Raw genomic sequence first — 26,385 nt, 5'->3', positions numbered from 1 at the left:
CAGTAGCTTTTAAAGTAAATTAAAGTAGAATTGGAAAAGTTACAGGTCTGAAAGAGATGTGATCCAAGAACCCCATCAGATTTGCAACTTGCAAGTGGAGCTGCATTATTAGACAGGCCGGCATTTGATATATTTTCATTCCATTAAGATTTAATGTGGGTGTTAAACTGTTATTATATTATGCACTGTACTGTGTAATATTATGCGCCGGATTGCGCCATCAAAATGGAATCTCCATTGAAAACTAACATGATGATGGCTGTTTTAGCCAACCATGTGGGCTTTTTTTTGGTAAGCTTAACAAAACTTTTTGGGGTGGTTAATGGTTAATTTGCTACTTGCATGGTTCCGCCATTATGCACTATGTGCAGGGAGAGCCTCGAACTGGCAGCATACATGAAAGGAAGAATTACGTAACATTACACACTACACAGAATGTTATATATGACTGGTTCAATTCCTATTCATGTATATGCTGCAATTTGAGGCTCTCCCCGCATATAGTGCATGATGGCGGATCCATGCAAGTAGCGAATAGTATTACATTCTACAAGTTGGATGGGTGCTTCTTGGGGCTTGGTCATTTATCGGAATGAATACTATACATTGTTGTATAAGTATCAATTAACACTTTTATTACAATCAAATGAAGTCTTTTGTATAGTGTTACATGTTGTGAATATGTATTCTATTTTGTTAATTTAATATTTAGGTGAGATGTTGGGAGGTACAGCCTAGTGGTCAAACCGTTCCAAAAGCTCAACAGACACACACAGGTCCAGTGCTAGATGTGGCGTGGCACGATGTGAGTACAGTGCAACTAAGGCTGTTGTCGAGTAGAATTTTCATTGTCGACAATCAATTATTAGATCTCAAAATCAGATGTCGACAAGATGCCAACAAAGCAATACATCCATAAAGTCCAAAAAAGTTCAGAGACCATGTTATGCATCATTTCTTTAAATCAAAATGTTACTGTTAACTACACGTAATCAAATCGGCAACTTACCACTACAAAATGAAGTGTATTAATCGACCATATCATTGTCATCTTGTGCTCAATTATTACTTTTTTATACCTTGAAGTTATTTTATGGTAAATAATGGCATTGTTAAGCTTATCTCTAATATATTTACTAGTTTTTTGTCGACAATTGGAAAAATGCTTTGTCAACAATATTGTCGACAGCAGCCTTGGCAAAAACAGCCCTAAATGCAACTCATCTTTTCTTATTCATGTGAACACTCTTTGTATCCTATTTTAGACTCTTATTTGTGTGCGAAGTAAAATATCATTGAAGACTTTGATCAATGATGAACTCAAAACAAAAACTTTAAGGCAGAGGGGAGCATAACCTAGCAGTGTTTTCACTCAAATATTGAGACAAATAAAGCTGACACACAAGATTGTCATATTGTTATACCATCATGATAAGCGTGTTTCACAGCTATTAATTCAAGATTCATATACTTGCTATATAAGGGATCATATTGAAATTCCCTTACACAGGAAGGTGTGCGCCATCCTGCAGCTTTCCTGTGCTAGCCTTTTGTTAAAATCCTGGGCAGGGTGTATCACTGATGCATATAATCCATCCGTTTTATGACCGAGCTTTCCTGAGGCGCGCGCTTAGCGCGGGGAATCCTGCCTTCTTTCTGTGTGAAAACATGGTACATGTAGGGTATTTCAATATGAGCCCTAAGGCATTAGCCAGAGGGGTGTCTTTATGGTCAAAAATACCTTATTCTTCAAAATCAGGATGTCCACTTCCTATTCACTCCATTATAAAAATCAGACTTTAAGGGTGTCCAAATTGAAAACAGGGCGTCCAAATGACACCTGGGCACCCCTCTGCCTAATGCCTTGTTGCTATATTTGTCATGCTATATAATAAGATATATGCAAATGTGTTTTCATTGACAGGATGGTACAAAGGTGTTCACAGCATCTTGCGACAAAAACAGCCAAAATGTGGGATCTCAATAGCAACCAAGCCATACAAATAGCACAGGTAATATACAGTCAATGGAAACAAAAACATAGGCATATGTGGAGGAAATACCGTATTCATTCCAATAAGCGCCCATGCCCCAATAAGCGCCCACCCAGCATATTTTCAATTGATAAAGGGTACCATTAATGTTGCAGTGACGGATAGACATCGATACAGTGAAATAGCTGGGGGATTAGCCGTGGGATTAGAAGTCCTGGGTAAACTTGCAAAACATTTTCTGCTTCAGAAAAGCTACTAGAATGTCTCATCTGGACTCTTTTATAACGTATGCCTACATAAATTTATCTCTAATAAACGCCTGTTAGGAAAAAATATCGGAATGAATACGGTACATCTAGTGTACTTTGGGATTGACGGACATCTGAATGCCCCTTTAACCCTAGTGCTTTTTATGCCTCCACCGGAGGTATTATGTTGTCCGTCCATCCATCCGTCCGAGCTTGCGAGTGCAATTTCTCGGAACTAGTAAGGCGTATTGTGATGCAATTTGGTGGAGGGGTGGCAATTGGTGGTCTCCAAATTTTAGCAGGTTTTTGTCGCAAAATATGGTAATTAATTGTCTCGAGACATCAGGAAAACACAACACCAAAGCAATGATTAGACTCCGCATTGCCCTCCCGATCATGAGGACCATTTATTAAGCTATTTATGACCATTCAACAATTTTATATTCATATACATAAATATAATTGAGATAAATAATGATAAATAATGATATATTTCATAATATAATAATAATATAATAATCATAGCACTTTCATAGCAGTTAAGACATAATATAAATAGTTATTTATCTTCCAATAAATATTATTAATAACACAATACAAGAATTATTGGAAAAATGTGTACAACAAGCCAACCATATAGGCTGGACATGCAAGAATTGACTTCTGTATCACATTTAACCAAATTTCATCTTAAGCAAATACAGATACCTCTTTGGATCAAACAGAGGATTGAATTGGAAAACAATATTTATAACGCAATTATTAAATAAACAGAAATCTCCAAAAGAAGAAACAATGCCAACTCTATCAATGAATTATATCTTTAAATCCCTATATAAGCTGGTAATTATTGAAAAGTGAGCCAAAATTTACTATAAAATAATATTAATAAATGAAATAATCCACTGACAAAAAAAAATCAAGCCAAAAAGATACTTCAAATAAGCATAAATTACTCTTACATAAAGCGTAGTAGAAAGTGGAGACAATCTACTGATGAGATTCTTCAGGATTTGAAGAAACTCCAGACAAAGCAGCATAGTAGAAAGTGGAGACAATCTACTGACGAGATTCCTCAGGATTTGAAGAAACTCCAGACAACGCAGCGTAGTAGAAAGTGGAGACAATCTACTGACGAGATTCCTCAGGATTTGAAGAAACTCCAGACAAAGCAGCATAGTAGAAAGTGGAGACAATCTACTGACGAGATTCTTCAGGATTTGAAGAAACTCCATACAAAGCATTTATTAAGCCAGCACAAAGCGTAGTAGAAAGTGGAAACAATCTACAGACGAGATTCTTCAGGATTTGAAGAACTCCATACAAAGCATTCATTAAGCCAGCACAAAGCGTAGTAGAAAGTGGAGACAATCTACAGACGAGATTCTTCAGGATTTGAAGAACTCCATACAAAGCATTCATTAAGCCAGCACAAAGCGTAGTAGAAAGTGGAGACAATCTACAGACGAGATTCTTCAGGATTTGAAGAACTCCATACAAAGCATTCATTAAGCCAGCACAAAGCGTAGTAGAAAGTGGAGACAATCTACAGACGAGATTCTTCAGGATTTGAAGAACTCCATACAAAGCATTCATTAAGCCAGCACAAAGCGTAGTAGAAAGTGGAGACAATCTACAGACGAGATTCTTCAGGATTTGAAGAACTCCATACAAAGCATTCATTAAGCCAGCACAAAGCGTAGTAGAAAGTGGAGACAATCTACAGACGAGATTCTTCAGGATTTGAAGAACTCCATACAAAGCATTCATTAAGCCAGCACAAAGCGTAGTAGAAAGTGGAGACAATCTACAGACGAGATTCCTCAGGATTTGAAGAAACTCCAGACAAAGCATTCATTAAGCCAGCACAAAGCGTAGTAGAAAGTGGAGACAATCTACTGACGAGATTCCTCAGGATTTGAAGAAACTCCAGACAAAGCAGCATAGTAGAAAGTGGAGACACTCTACTGACGAGATTCCTCAGGATTTGAAGAAACACCCAAGAACGCAGCGTAGTAGAAAGTGGAGACAATCTACTGACGAGATTCCTCAGGATTTGAAGAAACTCCAGACAAAGCAGCATAGTAGAAAGTGGAGACAATCTACTGACGAGATTCCTCAGGATTTGAAGAAACTCCAGACAACGCAGCGTAGTAGAAAGTGGAGACAATCTACTGACGAGATTCTTCAGGATTTGAAGAAACTCCAGACAAAGCGGAGAGTAGCATAATTTGACATACTTTTATTGAAGCATCTTTGACAAATGAGATAACTGATTTACCCTTCCAGCTACTGGGAGGGTGGGTGGGATTTTTTTGTCCAGCATGATCGGAGGAGCAAATGCAAGTGACTTACTAAGAAAGGTGTGAACACAACAAAAGAAATGGAATTAAAGCAGAGACCTGATTGGCTGCACCCCACTAAAGTGCCATCTGAATGGCCAAGAATCTGGGATTGTTGCTATAACAACACAACAACCTACATCATTCCAATACCATGACCCAAATCAATAGCATAAACTTTCAAGAGGACTTGATATGGCTCAAGTGGAACTGATAGGATAATTGTCCAGACTTGGCTGCACATGAATGCCCAAGTTTCCCTGATGCTGAGACAATCTGGTTTTTAAAAGATTTTCAACTTTGAAAAACGTCATTGTCTCGAGACATCAGGAAAACACAACACCAAAGCAATGATTAGACTCCGCATTGCCCTCCCGATCATGAGGACCATTTATTAAGCTATTTATGACCATTCAACAATTTTATATTCATATACATAAATATAATTGAGATAAATAATGATAAATAATGATATATTTCATAATATAATAATAATATAATAATCATAGCACTTTCATAGCAGTTAAGACATAATATAAATAGTTATTTATCTTCCAATAAATATTATTAATAACACAATACAAGAATTATTGGAAAATGTGTACAACAAGCCAACCATATAGGCTGGACATGCAAGAATTGACTTCTGTATCACATTTAACCAAATTTCATCTTAAGCAAATACAGATACCTCTTTGGATCAAACAGAGGATTGAATTGGAAAACAATATTTATAACGCAATTATTAAATAAACAGAAATCTCCAAAAGAAGAAACAATGCCATACAAGTTTCTCAATGGAGAAACTTGCATAATTCCCCCTCCCCTCCCCCAAAAAGCAAATTAACAAAGGTGGAAAACAAAAGATCTAGATGCACCAAAAAAAAAAAAAAAAACCCTGAACCAATTCAATCCTCTGATGACAACGGAAGGCTATCAACTCTTAATTTACTGTTAGTGTCCACCAATAATTGTAGTGAACAATCACCTAGGCATTGGGGTAGGCCCCAAGACCAGACAAATATTGGTTAACTCATTCTGCGGTTTTCTTAACAAAAATCTATTGAACACCAGTGCGAAACAATATAATAGATATAGACCAAAGTATGAACAATGGTTTATTTAAAATAAAATAATTAAGACATGCATGTAAGCTATTGGCAAACATGAATATAAAGACCTATTAACGATTATTATTTCAAAAAGCCAGGCAAAACAAGAAAACACAGAAAAATCACTGGTGCACCCTAATAATATAGACACAAAGATTATTGAATCAAAAGACAATAATTTTCGGATGCTTATCATCAAACTCTGTTCTGAAACAAATAATCTGGAGCCCATGCATAGCATAAAGGCATATACATGTATCGGTTTAACATTACTTGTTCTTTAAATATTTTACCTCTATCAAAATGTCTATTATACACAAAATATGTATAAAATTAGAACGCAATGTTGTTTAAGCTATAATTACAATACAATACAATCACGCATGTTTCAAGCGTGTACAGCACAACTTATCAAATACAATGTACATGTATATTTTAAAGATAGATCAACAATTCCATATATAATCAAGTGTAATGTACTATCTAAGTAACATACATTATTTTTAAATGCACAATTCGACAAAATTATCTTATTGGAATTTCTTCAACCGACCTTGAAATATATAAACAAGGGAATTCCATTTGTAAATTCATGCTTAATTGTGCTAGTGCTAATGCATAATTCTTCTTTCCCTGTAACTTGAAATATATGTTTATCAAGAGATATTTTGGGTCTTTATCTGACTTGAGAATAAAACCTGAAATGGGTGCTCATTGTAAGATTTTGAAACCGAATTTGTAAAAATGCCTATCTGACCAAACTCTAACCTTCAAGTAACACAGAACTCTAAGAGTTCCAATTTCAGGACACATTTAATGATAAGATCATGAATAGTGTCCATATGTACCTTATACTACTAGTTGAAACAGATATCACAAGGCAACATACTAACCCAGAAACTATTTATCTTTTCTGCTTATTTAAATTTTGAACAAAATAAAGTTGCCACCGCTAATATGTCAAAATAATCTAAGTGCATTGCACTGTATAGGCTTGCTCACCCACAATAATCAACAATTATTCTTGTTGAAGCAATTTAAGGGTAGATGCGGTATTGTCGGTCCAAGCAGCCAAATCTTGAATCTTGATTAATCAATATCTTATCTAAAAATAACACATTGTTTTGCAAAATAACACTTTGTTGTTTTGCAAAAGTTCCTTCTATAAAACTTTGAAAACTTGCTTGAGAAGTTATGAACATTTACAAAAGTGTTGCCGCTTAAATCCTCTTTACAACACAAGGACAACAGGGCCTACAAAGGTATAACCGTGACATTTGACTTCTATACACTCGCTATCAATATGTTATTGAAAAATAATGTGTTGTTGTTTTGCAAAAGTTCATTCTACAAATCAAATACTCTGTAACTTGCTTGATGAGTTATGTACATTTTACAAAAGTGTTGTTGTTTCAGCCCTCTTTACAACATAACTCAAGAACAGTACATGACCTACAAAAGTATCTGTGACATTTACATTGTAACTTATTCACACTCGCTATGAACTGATCAATACAATACAATACAATACAATACAATACAAGGTGCTGTGAATTACTGAATTACACAGTTTAAAATAGTTGCTCACTTAACCAGCCCCTTTTTATACCCAGTAGTACAGCAAAATTGTAGAAATTGAATTGTTTAATATCTACTAATAATATTTTCAGGAACTGAAAAAATATCTGTACTACAAATTAATCAAGCATTTGCTTGAAGTTTCTTTGGTCAAGTGGCCTGGGTTCATTGTCAATGTCACTTAAGTAGAAATTGCCCTTTGCTTGTGAGAAAAAGTCTACATTAAGCATATGAAGTTTCAGAACTAAATAAATGTTCTATATTTTAAACAGATCAATGTAAACAATAGAGAATATTCAATGAATAATTACCTCTCCTTTAACTTGATAGTTGATACCAATTGCAATCTTATATTCTCCTTTCTTATTTTCATTCACCTTACACATTGTGCCTTCTTGTAGTAAAAGAAAATATAAAATAATACAATGAAGTTTGAATTACTTGAACCACAACATAAAACAAATATTGAATTACCAAGAGGTTATTAAATATGTTCCATATAATGTAAGGACCAATCCATCCATAACAATACTTAATGTATATAATTTTATTATAGGTCTATTGATGTTTTAACCTATCTTACATGATATGTGTGCTTATAGTTGTCTTATGAGCGACCTGGCACTCTAATCTAGACTTTATCAATTTCTTCTTTTTTGTTGCATAAATGACGGAAGATGTATTAATAGTAATATCAAATAGAGCCTACATATATCATCTTCACATACTCAAGACAATTCTATTTAAGTTGAAACAAAGTGAGACATAAGACATATTTTTACGTCATTAATTAATACCGTCATTATGAAGTCAATTTCCAACTTGTAAATAATGAAAATTGTCTCTTGCATTAATATTGACCTAGTCTTTTGAGCAGATTTGCAATTCTTACCACATATTAGGATCTGTAAAAAAGAGCTATCTTTACATGTACCTATAGAAGGCAGGTTAACTTTCAAACTTAATAAGGATGTCATATCAGGTCAATAAATTTCTGATGCATAAACAAAATACCTTATAATTAAAATAGCACATTCCTTGTTGATATTTCATAGAAGCCAATAGCTCATCGGAAGCACCTATGCAGTATAAGATATCTTGTATATCATTTAGATACAATGCACATTGTCTATTTATTTAGAAAATGTGTGCCGATGAACATTAAGATTTGTCTTTTGCCTTATAAAAGAACAATTTATTTGCACATAACCACACAGTTACCATTTTCTATTAATTACTGAATGTTTTACACCCAGACATACATACATAACCAGATTTAGCTGCTTTAAATATAATGTAAAGTCAAATTTCAGAGTCTTAGGAATTGCGAGTCTAGTTGAGTCACTGGATTAACGTTATTTGCGACTGACCGTATTTGCAGAAGAATAATGACTGATATTGATGCCAAGGTAGAACAAGAAATTAGCGAGGTTTTGTAGAAAGAAAACCTTGGTATCCGATTAAAATTGTTCATCTAGAATGAAGTCTTGTTCTTCTTGATTGTGGAAATAATGAGAATCTAAGTCTGCTTGATTCATTGTATCAAATGTTCTACCGGTCTTGCAAATTTATTGTTCTCAGTCTTCTTCTTTTCTTCTTATCTTTTGTGGCGCATTATATGTAGATGATGCACAGCTGCCATGACTGAAGAATGCAAGAAATCAGCTTGCACAACTTAAGTAGTATTCACATAGCCAACCAAACTCTAGTTCGGATAACTCAGACCCGCAACAAACTATTTGCTTACTGATATGATCGTGTCCTGGGTCTTAACTAGTTTTCTAAATGTTGATGGCAAACTGGACAAAAGAAGCACATGGAAACTCTTCACAGCCTTTTAATCGCCTATTTATGCGTTGAGAGTCCTTCTATTGTTTGGATAACCCGAACAGCTTAGACAGGTCTTGTCTTTTGAAGCAAACCTCACTGCAATTGATGTGCAAGATCAGCGGGGGGCATCATTACTCCTGAAATATAACCACAAAGAAACAAACAGCAAAAAGAAACTATGTGTGCCTTCCCCGTTGTTTGAAACCTTTATGCCTGATTATATCACATGATTGGTAAGCCTGATGTTCCAACATTCGCAACTCCTAGAATTTATCTAGTAATAGACACTTGAAGATTAAGGTATACTACCATGATTACTATTCTTATAACTTAAAGGCTTATATTCAGTAATAATATAAATTTGTATCTCCAGTAATAGAACCAGCCTGCATACTACAGGTTGACCTTTTCGAGCACCATGCAAACCATGTAAATCATTCCCAATAATTTGCATATGTGATCTAATAATGCCAAAAAGACAATGGTATATATTGTATATATAATACTTGTCAATTACAGCCAACACTAAATATTTTGGAGACTTGGATTTAATTAATAACATCCAACTTATAAAATACTTGACTGTAACTAGGGTTCATTATCTCATGCAAAGTATTACCGATAAATTTGTTGATTACTTGCCTGCTTGTAAATAAATTGAAGCCGTTGGCTGATTCTAACATGAAGCCGGTGGCCAATGCCAATGTGACCATGATGAAACCAGTTGCTGCTCTGTGGATGTTGATTTGCGCTTCTATACACTTAAATATTAATAAAATAATCACATCCACTGCTTAAGTAACATATCATTATCAATCCTATACTTTATAAAATACTACCACATCAGACAAACAGTATTATTTTTCACCACCAAGAGCACAACAATTTTTTGGTCCAGCATGATCGGAGGAGCAAATGCAAGTGACTTACTAAGAAAGGTGTGAACACAACAAAAGAAATGGAATTAAAGCAGAGACCTGATTGGCTGCACCCCACTAAAGTGCCATCTGAATGGCCAAGAATCTGGGATTGTTGCTATAACAACACAACAACCTACATCATTCCAATACCATGACCCAAATCAATAGCATAAACTTTCAAGAGGACTTGATATGGCTCAAGTGGAACTGATAGGATAATTGTCCAGACTTGGCTGCACATGAATGCCCAAGTTTCCCTGATGCTGAGACAATCTGGTTTTTAAAAGATTTTCAACTTTGAAAAACGTCAGTATCTAATTTGCATATTTATGCATATCACGCAAAATAACCTTGTGCACAGATTATCTGGAGATCTGTACGAGTTAGTGATGAAACTTGGTGGAGAGTAGCACAGCCAGAGGTTCTTGACCTGATTTGCTTTTCAGCGCAAAATTTGCATAATAGCAAGGTCATTGTGAGGTCATTTGGGGTCATCCGGGGTCAAATCGCCATATATTGTTGCAGGTTCATGAAATTTGGTGGGAAGGACTACTGTAGGAAGAAAAAAATGTCAAGGTCATTTTGGGGTCATCCAAGGTCATCCGAGGTCAATTCGCCATAGATTGTCGCAGGTTCATGAAATTTTGTGGGAACGACCACTGAAACAAGGCAAAAATGTCAAGGTCATTTTGGGGTAATTCGAGGTCATGTGGGGTCAAATCGCCATAGACTGCTGCAGGTTCATGAAATTTGGTGGAAACAGCCACCTTAGTGAGGTAAATAATGTTAAGGTCATTTTGGGGTCAAGTGAAATTGCACCTGTTAAAATGATGGGCGTCAAGGTGGAGGCATTGCGGCCGACGCTTTGCGTCGAGAACCGCGCAGGTCGAGAACCGCGAAATTCTAGTTGATGTATGGAAAGGAAATCTTGGACTCATATTTTTTTGTGAAGGAAATATCTTTGAAGTCTTCGATGAATGATAAAGAAAGAAGGAAGGGATAAAGAGAGAAGATGAATAAAGATTGTTGCTTGTTTTGGACAGGATTCGAACCCGAGATCCCTCGTATTCCGAGCACTATTTCGGCCTGGCCAACGAAAACATACATTATGTATCACTTAGGGTGATTGTGTCATGTGATGCATGCATGCACAGTGCATATATCATGTAGTATTTTGTAGTACTTGGGAGTGTTGGGGTTAGTATCCAAAAATTCTTTTCATTGACAGAGAAACTCTTGCAGAGAAGCAGGGCCATATAATTTGAGTCTTTTGTTTCCTTGATGACCCTTGTTTGGTCAGAGGGTGGTCAAACATAATGGCGGTCACATATACTTATATTGTATGTTTTCGTTTCACAGCATGATGCTCCAATCAAAAGTATTCACTGGATTAAGGCAGCCAACTACTCATGTTGTATGACAGGAAGCTGGGATAAGACACTCAAGGTAAAGTACTACCTTCCGATCTAATATTGCCTCTGATTGGTCAATTACATGATATCTTTACTTTAATCACCAATCAGAATGGAGCTTTGCAAATTATTCATCCCAATTTTTTGTGTGGTAAAATTATTCTAACAATGTTGCTGATTGGTCCAATTGAAAATGAAAACTTCTTTTTGGCCAATCGGCAGGTAGTTCTCATGGGGTTAAGGGTTGTAGTCAGAGGTGTATTCTAACTTTTTTGGCCACAAGCCAGTCGGGCAGGTAACTGATGAAATTTACCAGCCTGACAGATGTGTTGCAGCCTGACATTTGCCCGAGTCAGAGTACTATAAAAAAGGACAATTTACACATAACTTACTCTGACACATCCAGAGCTAGCGCGAGCAGCTCAGCTCAAGGTTGGGATATTATCAGTTTATCACTCTCACTTTCTTACCCGCCAGGCGGGCACATAATTTTGGAAATTTACCTGCCTGACAGCAAAGTTACCCGCCCCTGGCGTCCGGGCGGGTGTTAAAGTACATCCCTGGTTGTTGTAGTAGGAAAGGCTTCAGACTTCACAAAATATAAGGCAAAATTTCAAATATAACGGAATGTCAGTTTAAAAATAGTCCCTATTTTTAAACAAATGCTCAATCTACTTTTGTCTGGGATTGTAGGTATGAATAGATATACATTGATGTTTTGGATTGTTCCCTTATTAAGAGACAGTATTGTTTGACACTGTGTTATGATGTCTTATCATTTTCAGTTCTGGGATACACGATCTCCAAACCCAATGATGACCATACAGCTACCTGAAAGATGCTACTGTGCCGATGTGGTAAGTTTATTGGGTTATTCCATCTAAAATCCACAGTCCCCCTGTGGAAGATTTAGCTAAAGTCTTCCACAGGTGGAGTATAAGTTTCAACTAGAATAGACAATTGGGTAACATCCATTTGGAATACTCACTCCAGGTGTGGAAGATATAGATAGAACCATTATACAGGGAGAGTATGGTTTCAAAATGATTTCATGCTTTACTGGGTTCATATTGAATGAGGAAAAAACAATTTTTAAAGCTGCTAAGTAGTGCAATACAGTGTCACCATCATACTAGTTTCTGTAATTATGTAATCACACTATAAATCCATTTCCTTCATTAATTTGATCAGGTATTCCCAATGGCTGTAGTAGGAACAGCTGGCAAGAATATCATCATATATCAACTAGACAACCAACCCACAGAATTCAAACGCATGGAATCACCGCTCAAATATCAGGTAATTAAAAGTTATAAATATCACAAAACAAGTTGTAACATCTATGTTACTTATCCAAGTACTAGTGATGGGGTTTATTCCTCAATGTGAAATATTAACTGAAGAGTTCCTTCTGAGGATTTACAGTTTGGGACAAAATGACTAAATTGGCCTAATGAGACACACAAATCTAAATCATTATTTTCTTTACTTCACAAATTCTTCTGAGCCAATTTTCAACTTGCTGGGCCAATAGATCTTTCTATCGAAAATCTTCAGTAAGTAGTTCTGAAATATGGAAACAAAAACATCACATCCAGTTTTGTATATATTGAGCCTTAGAATGATTAGGTTACTGTTATGGCTCTGCTTCACCTAAGAAAGGTGGTGATGTCAACAAAATGGAATGTGTAAAAGTTAAAGATAGGTGTATCAAACTGAAGGTAAATAGTTTGTAGTTATTAAGTTGGCACAAATAGAGCATTTCATGCATAAGTTGGATGATGCAAAAAAGCCCATGTAGCATTATTTAGTGCATATTTTTTAGTTCAATAGTTCGATAGTGACGTCGATGCTTTTTTGCGGCTACAAGCTTGCGATAAACCGCCCTTGAATGTGTGCATGTACACTCTCCAGTCTCCACATCTAACTTTTTGCATACGATTCGATACTGCGACCAGCGAAATATGCACCTACATCACTACTGAACTTTAGGTGAACCAGTGTGTAGTATTTAAGTTTTAAAATAAAAGATATTCAACAAAATAATGAAGTTCAAACAATTTAATTTCAGCACCGGTGTGTAGCGATTTTCAAAGACAAGAAGAACATGCCAACAGGATTTGCATTAGGGAGTATAGAAGGGCGCTGTGCCATACAGTTTGTGCAAGCAGCTAATCCGTAAGTGTAGTTATTCCTTGAACAACTTGCGCTTGTTTTTTATGCCTCCATTGGAGGCATGATGTTTCTCAGTTGTCAGGCCGTCTGTCTGTCAGGCCGTCCAAACTTGTGAGCTTGATTTCTCCGAACTGGTAATTTGTTTAGCGCATACAACTAAATAAATCACATTTTTGGTGATAATGCACTTACATAGTTATGTCCCGTATTACCGATACATATGATATTGATGAAATTTATGACCCAATTCGTACTACAAAAATGGTCACATCCGCGAGCTTTCGGCTTGCGGTTGCTAAGCCTTTTTCAAACTGTTAAAGAACTTGATGAGTGTAAATATGATGATCAATAAAATGTGTATATGGGCCGCCATTTTGAATTTGAAAACATTTCATGCCCCAGGGTGTTATTAGGAGAAATATGGTATATCATAGAACAATAGCAAGTGTCTTGTTTTCTTTTTAAAACAGGAAAGACAACTTTACATTCAAGTGCCATAGATCCAACGGAACATCAAGTTACTACCAGGATATATTTGCTGTAAGTATATCAATACATCGTCACTGGGCGGGAAAAACCTCATGTGTACATTTTTAAGGGCCACAAATAAATATGAGGTGTTTCCTGTATGTACTTTTGGCCCTTGAACATGGATGAAGCAACCTCTTCAATATAAAGTCTACACCTACAAGACTTTATCCATGTTCAAGGGCCAAAAGTACATATGAGGTTTTTCCCGCCCAGTGACGACATGTATGCAAAATTCATGTCTTATATGGAAAATTGGACATTGGCATTGGTTGGTATTATATTTTGCTAAGAATTCTTGAAAATCTTATTTAAGTTTGCAATTATGTAAATCTTAGTCCTAAAGTTGACTAAAGAATCACCTAAAAACTTACACAGAATTTGAAATTATTGCTGTACCAATTCTATCTAAAATACAAAGTATTTGAGGTTCATTCTACGAATACATTGCGATGGGTTAGTGCAAGAAACAACAGCGGCCATTTATCACTTGCTGCCATATGCAATAGCGGCCAAAGCAATGGCTGCCAGGTATCATAATGCAGATCTATGGTTTAGATGTGTACAATATAGAATCAAGATGTCTAGAGGGCAGCTATTCCTGCACCACTAATTGTTCAATGCCTCAGTATTAGGGGGAAACGTTTGCAGTCATTCTTTAACAAATTAAATTAAAGTGTTTAGATGCAAAATACCCTGTAACCAAAGGCTTCCATATTTATATTGTTAGTTTGTGTAATGAGATATGGTCATGTTTTTTGAGGTGGGACCCAATTGTGTCACATCTTGCAATTTGTCAAAAATCAACTCCTATTTTGTATTTCTGATTATATTTCAAAAAGTTTTCACCCAAACTAGTAAAAGTATACATTTTTAGAAAGCATATATTGTCATGATTGCAAATCTGTAAAGTTTGAGTGGATATACAGGGTGTACCAAAAAATATACAGGGTGATTCCATTGAAAAATACCGAAAAAAATTACTTTCTTTACCACTCCAATATTTCTACATAGTATATTAAATTGGAAAATGAACTTGATATTTGGAATGTACACAGTTATTTCTTTCATTAAATATATAGTTTGCACTATATTTGTTAAACCCATTGTGTTATACAGGGTGTGAAAAAAGTTGTAAATTAAATGTTTTAATTTATGTAAAATTTCCCTAAGTGCCATTAAATTTGGAAAATATATTCAAAATAGTTTACAGAATTGCTATAATATCAAATTTAAATATCCAATTCCTAATAGGGTGTTCCAAAAATCAATACAGTGAATAATTAGTAACAAAGGTACATGTACATGTAGGCATATACATGCACAATACATGTATCAATAAACTATTTAACAATAAACCAGAGATCAATATATCATCAGATTCAAATCCTTTGACTAATAATCTCCTGTGAGAAGATTTATTTTATATTTCAAAGATAAAACAATATTGAAATTTATTTCATATGCATGCATGCAAAATTAAAGCCCATTGTATTGCATGACCCACATTCCACTGCATTAATTAAAAGCTTGTTAAATCCTTAATTACTAAGTTTATTAAGATTAACAAGGCAATTATTGTTATAGAAAGTTAAAAAATAAGATTAACATTATGCAAATGCATTTTAACTTCTACTAGGCAACAAAGTGCATAAATTTTATTAATGAACATCAACTTCCCATTGGAATTACACAGAGCTCCTCCGCTTCCGGCTCCTCCACTTCCGGCACCACCCCTGACTAATTAACCTAATTAAGCTGTTGTAATTAATTAATACATTTGTTTAATTGTATTTGTTATTAATTCATTAGATTAATAATTTATCTTCAAAATAAGACCAAAACCATTTGTTCATGATGAATTTTGGCAAAAATATAGGAATAAGTAGACAAAATGATTTAGCAAAATGTGACAGCACCACCTTTTTTAGGGTCCCAGTATAAAAAACATGACCATATATTTTCCATCACTCATTATAGGCATTGAAGGCTAATGTCCATTCAAGAACAAAATATATTGTACACTTCCATATAAAATAAAATTTTAATTACAATATTGTGATTAAAGAGTTTAACTTCAACACTACACTATTTTTCGCTCACCTGGAACGTTTTCACTAGTTCGACTAGCGTCTTCAGCAGATGGTGATGCTGTGATGGTATCTTGTCTACAATCGGGATAACCTTCACTGATGACGCCATATGATTGACAGAATGACGTCATAGGATGTTACTCGGAGACGGCCAACAAAGGTATTGTCACCTTGCCTTACATAGAAGGCCTTTCTGAGAAGTTACGCAGAGCGTTTAGGACTGCGGGAGTTTCTACCAATTTCAAACCACAAAATACGCTCAGGAGTGCTTTAGTAGCCCCAAAAGACAAGACAGAACCCATAAAGCAATCTGGTATTGTGTATGAGATCACCTGCGCTGATTGTGATGCAAGTTATATCGGTGAATCTGCCAGGAAGTTAGAGAAAAGGATTAGTGAACACAAATCCACTGCCGGCAGTTCCAAATCAGCGGTCAGGGAGCACGTAGTCGGATCAAAAGGACACCAGATTGACTGGGAAAATGTAAAAGTGCTAGAACGGGAACAAAAAGAATATTCCCGCCAAGTTCTGGAAGCTATACACATAAGAACTCAGAAACCTAGACTGAATCGTGACAAAGGACTCGAAATAGGACAATTTGGGACAACCTACTGATGCCCAGAAGTGGTGCCGCTACATCGTAACATCCTATGACGTCATTCTGTCAATCATATGACGTCATCAGTGAAGGTTATCCCGATCGTAGACAAGATACCATCACAGCATCACCATCTGCTGAAGACACTAGTCGAACTAGTGAAAACGCTCCAGGTGAGCGAAAAATAGTGTAGTGTTGAAGTTAAACTCTTTAATCATTTTATCTACCACTACGTATGAATATCCACTCGTATAAATTACAATATTAATTGACAAATATAGTACATGCGGTACATATGTGATGTGATCAAGCAAAATGAGTCAGATGTCAGGAATATATATTTGAGATATAGCCAACAATAGTATTCAACTTCCTTTGTATTTAGCAACACTAAAATTAATAGTAGGGATGCCCACTGTCCATACAGTTTCCACTAGAACGATTTTTCATTTACTGTGTGCGTGCACTCACACACGTATTGTCTATGGAGAAACTGATCGATACAAGAAATCCCAGGCCTGTTAAATGGCGTACATACTTGTTTTTGATCCAAATGCAGGCATGAGAATTTTCAGTTTAAAAACTGAATTCAGTTTTTTTTATAGTCAACATTTCCGCAACTTTATTTAATTTCAGCCTGTTTTTGGTACTTTTTGCCCAATATCACGCGCATTTTCAGTTTTTTTTAGGAAAGTGCAGTCTCATGCCTGCAAATGTAGGCCTATATCAGGGTGTTTCAAGAAATTCCTGATTCCACCGGAAAACATTAAACAAACTTTTTCCTGATTGGTCAGTAAATAGAGAGGACCTTCCTCCATGCAGAGATCAACTTTTTTAATGAAAAATTTAATGAGATGAGAACTACAACAGGTTGAAGTGACACCATTCCGTGCATCAGGTGTTCAAACGCAATTATTTCCGAATTTGGAGTGAATCAGACAAGCAAACTTACATAGTCATAAAATGTAACTATTTTTGAAGACAAAATGTACAGGATGTTAAGAAATTTAAGAATGTTTTAGCCTACCGCGGCCCCTCTCAAATCATGCACTTCTCACTACCATGTCCATTTCATATGCTATCCATCATGGCTTCCATGCACACACAGTGTGTTGCTCAATGTATTAAAGATAACCTTTGAGTTGGAGCAAATTTCTCAAAATTGGTAGTGATTAATATTACCAAACTTATGCCATGATGAAATATAATAATTTTTGAAGATAAAATGTGCTGACCGTAAAAGATTGAACAATGTTTAAGACTACCGCCATTCATTTGAAATAATGCACTTATTGTTCATCTCCTCTATGGAGATATTTTCCATGGCGGCCATCTATGATCATGCTTGCGGTTTCACCAAACAAACCATGGGTTTTGAGGTCTTATATTTTTTGTTGTATGTCAACAAAATCGATTAAATTTTCAGGATGATCTTATTTTCATGTTGTTATAAGCAAATATAATGTTCCAGATAACGCTAGTTAATAAATACATTAAGAAAAAGTACCTTAAAATTGCACTTTCTGTTAGTAATCCTTTTGGACTTTAACTTTTTAACATGTTCTAGCAGCCCTATATAAAACCGTAACACTCAAAAGGCCATATCTCTGGAATGAAACGTCCGATTAAGATTATTTAAACACCAAAATGTTTCTTTCATCAATTCCCAGCCAATAAGTTAGGTCTGAATCAATTTAAAAGTACTTCAATTTTTAGTGGACATGCCTATTAATAGCCATTTCTCTAGAACCATAAAAGTCTAATTATGATGTAATAAAATGTAATAAAATTGAAAATTGAATTTTAAGTTTGATCGACATTGGACTCATTTAGCTTTATCACATCATTGGATTTTACAACTGAACTGCCCATTTTGTATACTTCCTATGCAGGTGAATGCCATAGCATTCCATCCAGAGCACGGTACCCTATCTACAGCAGGCTCTGATGGTAAATTCAGCTTCTGGGACAAAGATGCCAGGACCAAGCTGAAGACATCGGAACAGATGGAACAACCCATCACAGCTTGTGCGTTTGATGCCAAGGGCAGCATATTTGCATATGCAGTCAGCTATGATTGGTCAAAGGTGAGTCAGTGATATTGTTAGCAGCCAATCACGTTGTGTTTATTTGATGCTAAGGTTAGCATATTTGCATATGCTGTCAGCTATGATTGGTCAAAATGGAGTCAGCAGGGTTCGATTTACCTTGTGTCGCATCGCAAAATGCGACACGGTTTGCAAAACTTGCGATGCAATTGCACAAATGCATCATATAAAAATGCGATGCAACGAAATACCAAGACTTCATAGGCTCAAAAGCCCCGTCAAAATCTACCTCAAATTGTATTATTTACATCATTTTCAAGCAACTGAACCCCTGAAATGTTGAATTATGGCCTAATTCACTTCAATAATTAATATAATGCACAGTAATACTGATTTTTGAAGTGAAATTTTAACAGCAAACACGACCTTGATATCGAGAAACCACGGCGTGAATCTGTGTTTCCACCATGTCAAAGGTCTTGACCATGTTTGCAAGGATTCTCGAGTACTAATATACTATAGGATAAGCCACTCGTTTGCGCAAATGAAGTCAGTCACACCGCCAATGCACGTGATGGCATAGCTGTACCCCTGTACGTGTAGGAGTGTATTTTCTGTGGAAGAGTTGAGGCATGTTTACGTCATCGTTTCAAAAAAAAAAAATTAAATGGCGAAAAACGGCGAACAATTGGTCGTTTCTTTCCATTACTATCATATTTTGAAAAACTAAGTAGCTGAAGAGTTACCTCAATATGCTAGGAAAATATTATAATATAACCGATGACCCCATGATGAGACTGGCTAAATAAGCTGTATTTTTGCCGGAAAGGGTCTGAATAATTGGCAGTCGATGTGCGCCATCTTGGAAAATTAGCTCGAAATAGACTTCCTCGACAGTTGTTCAAGATTGAGGAGATTTTAGCCTGACGATGTTAGACTTGATCAAGACGGAGTGTCGTTTGCACTGTATCGGTCTAAATGTGTACATTTCATACATAAAATTAGCTTGAAATTCAATAAAACAAGTAAAATATGGGTCTAATATTATCTCTACTAATATAAAATTTGATGAAAATGGTATTTCTTTCTTAAAATAAATAAACATACTTTCAAATTGCGTTACAATCGTACCTGTTCTTGCAGGTCTGAAACTAAGACTAATTTACCACTCGGATTCCCTAGTAACTGTCAATCAAATACAGGATAAGTCCTTTTGACCAATAAAGCAGTAATGCGTATCATAGCCGTTCACAAGTACGTAAGTTTTAGGCTTACCACCTCGATGCATAGCAACCGGCATAGCAACCGTCACTCAAACAGCCGGCGAAGTGATTTCATTTTTTTATACAGGGATTGAATACGAGTGTCACGGCCCTGATGTTTGTTGACATATATTCATAGAGGCTGTAGAGGGCAGTATTTGTATAATATTAAATTAATTATTGACCAGCAGGTGGCAGGTACGGGTGGTAAATTTTAAACAATTTGATTGAAATAAAATAAATAAATTTAAAAAAAAAAAAAAAAAAAAAAAGAAAAGAAAAAAAAAAAAAAAAAAAAAAAAGAAAAATAAGATAATAAAATAAAACAAGATAAAAATTTTGATTTTTTTTTTAAATACAATTTTTATGGGTTGGCATGTCATGGCATGTATGACTATACAGTACAAGAGCACATTATTCAAGGTATTTTCAGATTGATATTTTGTTTTTAATTTTATTTGTGCAATTAAAACAGACTTAATAAAACACCACACACCAGTACTACTCTGTGTTTAATGTTATGTTTTGTTTTGTTTTTGGGTTTTTTTTTGCAGCTGTTTAATTTGACATTCCATATTTTAAAAGTTTAAAAACTCATTAAAACTTAAAATTCTCATTATAAATAATATACATTGACTCAATCAACATTCAAGTAACACCATTGCATTAATAATAATGGATGTAAAAAACATGTTGGTACTTTCGCGGTACTACTGCCTTGAAAAATGCTATGCAAAGTTTGGGAATTGCTATACAAATCAAATGTTGCATCTAGCAATTTTTGCTATGCAAAAAAAAATGAGTTAAAGCGAACCCTGGGAGTCAGTGATATTGTTAACAGCCAATCACATTGTGTTTATTTGATGCTATTAAGGTTAGCATATTTGCATATGTTGTCAGCTAAGATTGGTCAAAATGGAGTCAGTGATATTGTTAACAGCCAATCACATTGTGTTTATTTGATGCTATTAAGGTTAGCATATTTGCATATGCTGTCAGCTATGATTGGTCAAAGGTGAATCTGTGATATTATTAGCAGCCAATTACATTCTGTTTTACTTGATGCTAAGGTTAGCATATTTGCATCATGCTATCAGCTATGATTGGTCAAAGGGGAGGCAGTATTTGTATTGGCAACCAATCGTATCTTGTACATTTGATGCTAAAGGCAGCATGTTCTGTCAACTATGATTGATAAATTGAGATTGACCTTTCAGTGGTATCTTTTACTATTAAATAATCCGACTGATCTTTCCAGCCTGATAAGTTGTGCATTTTAGTGTATGGCTTAATTATGTGACTATTATTGTACACACTTTGCACTTCACATACAATGGAAAAGAGCTTAAATATGTAAAGATTGCCATATGACAGCCTCACTTGAATGTCCACCAAAACCTAATTCCTAAGGGATAAAATGAAAACTCGACCGGCAGTTGACCGTCGGTTCCGTCCGGTTACCACTTTTTAGAACAATAGCAACCAGACGGAACCGGCGGTCAAAGGGATGAAATGAAAACTCGACCGGCGGTTGACAGCGGGTACTGTCCGGTTACCATTGTTTAGAACAATAGCAACCGGACGGAACCGCCGTCAACCGCCGTTGAGTTTTGATTTAATCCCTAAACTCATGTCAAGTTGTACTTTGTTTTCATTATTACAGGGTCATGAGCAATACAACCCACAGAAAAAGAACTACATCTTCTTACGAGGTAACGCCACCGAGGAACTCAGACCCAGGAACCGCAAGCGATAAATCACGATGGGCAAGACGCCTCGGGATATGTGTGTGTGTGGCACGGTTTGATTGCCCTGTACAAGACAATGGTGCAAACATACAAACTCAAGTTGAGACTTCTAGGAACCTTTCTATAATGAAAGACAGAGATAAAAAGACGAAATTGCGTCTGACGTCATCTGTCAATCAAACTCGAGCAGGGTTTGTTTACAAGTGTCGTGATAATGACTTGCTGAACGCAGCGGTATAACCGGGCGCCTTATTGATAATTTTGCACCTTTAAACATACAAACCATCATAAAATTTAGGTATTTATAGTAGGAAACTTTCTTTCCCAGAGGCACCATGTCAACAATGCCTAGAAAAGTTGCTTTTTGCCTTGTAAAAGTACGTAATTTTTCGCCATTTTCTGCTATTCCTTTTCTCCGATCGGCACCAGAAAAATCGGCCTTCCTTTTACGCGCTATTAACCAATCAAGGATCGTAGGGAATTTGATTGACAGTGTCGTCAGCGGGGATGTCAGACGCGATTTAGTCTTTTTATCTCTGTCTTTCATTATAGTAGTGCTGTCATTGAAATGTCGCATTGCTGTCACATCAGCAACTTTTTCTGATGTCGACAAAATGTCGACATAATTGCATGTCGATGACAGCACTACTTTATATAGAACCTTCAACTTCTTATGGAGGGGGTAAGGTGCAGCCTTATATAGATCCTTCCACTTCTTATTGAGGGTGTAAGGTGCAGCCTTTTATCGACACGTTTGGATGTACAAATCAGCAAAATAATGATGTTCCACGATATCAACATTTCTACAGCTCACTCTACGGAAAATTACATGCGGAGGACTTTTTAAGCAATGGCTTGATGTTCATCATTACACAAGTTGTCGGAGAAGTTCAGCACTTTTTGTCACATTAGCATAACGTTTGGTGTGCTTTATATCCCAAACCATATTTTGCCATGTGCATGGCAAAATATCCAGATTTTACAGTGGCAAAATATCCAGATTTTACAGTGGACCTCCGGGTGTGATGTGGTATATGGAACTACACACTATTGACTTCTGCATACACATATCGTACATGTACGCGAATGGACAATTTAAGAGCATGCAATAACATTTTTTTAAAGGGAAAATGAAAGATAAAGTTAAAATTGTATCTTATTCAAGTTCCAAAAGTAAAGTATTGATGCGCAGTCCTAAACCACTAACTATTGTCCAGACTCTAGTCTATCCTCTTTGTGGCAAAGACTAGAAAAGCCTTTTGTAATTATAATTGGTGGTTCCCATGGAAACCAAATTAAACCAAAATAAGGTGTTTTTGATATTAAGTAGAAGTGCAAAATCTGATTTGCAACTTTTCCATATATTCTACATAAAATGTAAATATAAGCTTGTAAAAATATAAATCCAAACATGAATTAAAATTTTGTACCTGTTGATATATTTTGGTTCACCTCAAGTGCGGTAGTGACATAGGGAAAAAAGTTCATTTTGGCATTTGTGAGGGTAGCCAGGCAATTCTGCTTAGGCCTGCTGGGGCACCAAGGCAATCACATGCTAAAGAATGCATCCAAAGTTAAACATTTTGAGGGGCACCAAGGCAAAGGTATGGGGGCACCCAAGGCAATTGCCTTTGGTGCCTCTGGTTATTTTTTTCCCTGGTGACATCAATGCTTTATCACTGTGGCAGTGCAAGTGTACCAACAAGCCACCCTTGTACATGTGTGGTGTGTATACACTCTGCATGCTTAATTTTGATTCTGTGACCAGCTAATTAGTATGCAGCTATGTCGCTACCAAACTTTAGGTGTACCACAGTTTACTGACTGAGCAGTGAAGAAATTTACACTCCATTTACCAGTGATTGAATTGTGGTCAGATTTTCAAACTTATGAGATCATCAGCAAATACTTTGCAAGTTTATATGTCTTAAAATATTTTCATGTGGAGCCTTATTGTGAATCCGTTTGTTTGTTTTTGCCCCACCATCATCAACTAAGCTTCAGGTAGATAATAGATTTACCATATGTGACATGATCTGGTCCATGGGGGCCAAAGGCGGCAAATTGGAAATGGAGATAAAGGCAAAAAGATGGAGTAAAAAGCAATAAAATACATAAGAAAATATACCTCACAAAACGTCAGAACTTTAGAACCAAGTATGCCAGACCTTAAGGTGTTTTCAGTATATGATAGTGTAATGTTTATGTAAGGTAATAATTATTGTAACTCAATTTTCAAAAATGCCTCCTTTGGCCCCATGGAGCAGATCGTGTCACATATAGAAATTTTGATTATGCACAACTTGACCAAAAAAAAAACTTATGTTGCAGTAGCATTTCATTGGCTCAATTGATGCAATATCATTTTGTGACACAGAGATGAAATATAGGCCTACAGAATGATAGATAATCTTTTAGAAAGGTCCATCATACATACACCCACTTTGAAAGATGTATTGCAACAAGGATGCTGGGCAGGGAAACTCTCCTACATGTACCATAAAACTTGATAGTTAGCTTTAAAATGGGTTTTTTTTTAAAAATTATTATTAAAATAAAAATAAAACAAGTCAGGAACCCTGATATTAAGATTCAGATTAGGGTGGTTATAAAACATTCAAAAATATACCTTCTAATGAAAACATGTTATGTTATTTACTTGGAGACATTGCTGTATTACTACGGGAAAGGAATGATGCAGAAGCAAGTTTTTACCCAAGTAAAAAAAAGGCAGTTCTGTTGTGTTATTTATTTAGAGTGTAGCAAAGTATGTATTTGAAGTTACTGCATATCATCGCTAGGCAGGAAAAACCTCCTGTGTCATTGGCCCCTAAACATATTTCAAGCAAAATCTCCTATGTGACCTGTTGGCAGTTTTGTTTTAAACATGTTCAGGGGCCATAAACACATAGGAGGTTTTTCCTGCCCAACGACAATATTATATTTACTTGGAAGGATACGATATGCATGCAAATTATGGGCTATTCCAGTTGAAATCCATACACCCCCTGTGGAAGACAGGACTTTAATATTCCATAAAGTATTTCAAATGGGTGAATGTGTGACTACATTTGAAATCTACATTCAGTGTGTGGGAGATTAAAGGGGCATTTCGTGATCCACAGCCTCATCCCCCACTTTTCCCAAAAAAGTTGAGATTTTTACACCACTGGATACCTCTGGCTACATAATGTTTATGTACCAAATATTTCTTGCAGATTAATTCGTTTAGCAAAAATATCGCCAAATTTGAATTTCGTTCTGGTGCACCAGAACGAAATTACAACACATTGTCTATGGAGCAGTGTAATACACATAATCATGCATAACTACATAAGCATAAAATCGGAATCAACTGAAATTTTGGAAATAAGCTTTTTTTTTTCGTGGATATCTACTGAAAAATGTCATAAAAAGAGGATGCTAGGATCACGAAATCCTCCTTTAAGGTCATGGTTTCCATAGGGGTGTATGGATTTCACCTGGAACAGCCCAATAGATACCATCCAGTAGTTTAGTTTTTGTAGAGATGTCTTTTATGTCGTAGAGCAGAAGGAAACTGTACATTGGTTGGCTTCAAGTTTGGTAGTGACGTCAATGCTTTTTGGCGATTTTCCTACAAGCATGTCGACAAACTGCCCTTGTGTGTGTGCGTATGCACTCTTCGCGATTAACTTTATATACGCGATTCGATACTGCGGCCAGCGAAATATGCACATATACGTCGCTATCAAACTTGAGGTGAACCAAATTATAACAGTATATTATTTTTGATTAGAATATAGCCGTACCAAACATATTTCATGATTTCTTCATTTGTCATATCATCATCATCAGTTACACTCACTCACCTAAAGGCGTGTTTCTATTGGGACCATTTACCGGTAAAGAGACGGTAAAGGGATTAATTCTGCTCAATAGAAACTGACCTTCCCCGCTATTTACCGGTAAAATAATAAATAAAAAAATGTTGGTATTTATACAGCGCCTTTCACATGTGCACATGTACCAAAGCGCTTTACATTTATTCCGCCGTCGTTAGAATATGTCAGCTGCCATACAATGCCCAAGGCATGCTCATACCTTTAGGCGGCGCTCAATGGACAGTATTCATAACAGCTCCCCATTTCTCCCCTGGGTAGAGAGAGACAAGTAAGATAAAGCGCCTTGCCCAAGAGCACAACACGATGGCACCGCCGAGGCTCAAATTCGCAATCCACGATTACAAGGCAGAGCCCGTGCACGCTGCGCCACCGTGCCCCTTAAATAGCGGTGAGAGTTTACCGGTTAAGTTTTCCTCTTTCGCCAGCAAACTTTCGAGGCGTGTCAATCGTATTTCTTTCAGCTGGTCGTTTATCTGTTTAATCCATGTTAGTTTAGGGCATCCGGCTGGTCTCTTTGCTATTCGATTTGTAATTTTGCTGGTGTTTCTTCATGTAGTCTCATTTTGTGTCCAAATCACCTTAGTCGTTTTGTTTTGATTATTTCACTCCATTT

At 36.0% G+C, this 26,385-nt stretch overlaps 1 protein-coding gene across 1 annotated transcript in view; it reads left to right on the top strand.

Moving 5' to 3' along the window:
* The window catches only part of LOC140165853 (mRNA export factor-like), a 40,071-nt gene extending 14,844 nt beyond the window's left edge, over positions 1 to 25,227 (top strand). Inside the window, 10 exon segments of the mRNA XM_072189184.1 lie at positions 713 to 805; positions 1,925 to 1,957; positions 1,959 to 2,012; positions 11,384 to 11,470; positions 12,222 to 12,293; positions 12,628 to 12,735; positions 13,508 to 13,614; positions 14,082 to 14,151; positions 18,723 to 18,917; positions 21,804 to 25,227. Of these exon segments, the coding sequence (XP_072045285.1) occupies positions 713 to 805; positions 1,925 to 1,957; positions 1,959 to 2,012; positions 11,384 to 11,470; positions 12,222 to 12,293; positions 12,628 to 12,735; positions 13,508 to 13,614; positions 14,082 to 14,151; positions 18,723 to 18,917; positions 21,804 to 21,896 (912 nt within the window). The 3' untranslated portion in view covers positions 21,897 to 25,227.
* The last annotated feature ends 1,158 nt before the right edge of the window (positions 25,228 to 26,385 follow it).

This window comes from Amphiura filiformis, chromosome 12 (genome assembly GCF_039555335.1).
Source record: "Amphiura filiformis chromosome 12, Afil_fr2py, whole genome shotgun sequence".
NCBI lineage: Eukaryota > Metazoa > Echinodermata > Ophiuroidea > Amphilepidida > Amphiuridae > Amphiura > Amphiura filiformis.
This window is presented reverse-complemented; position numbering and strand designations above follow the sequence as displayed.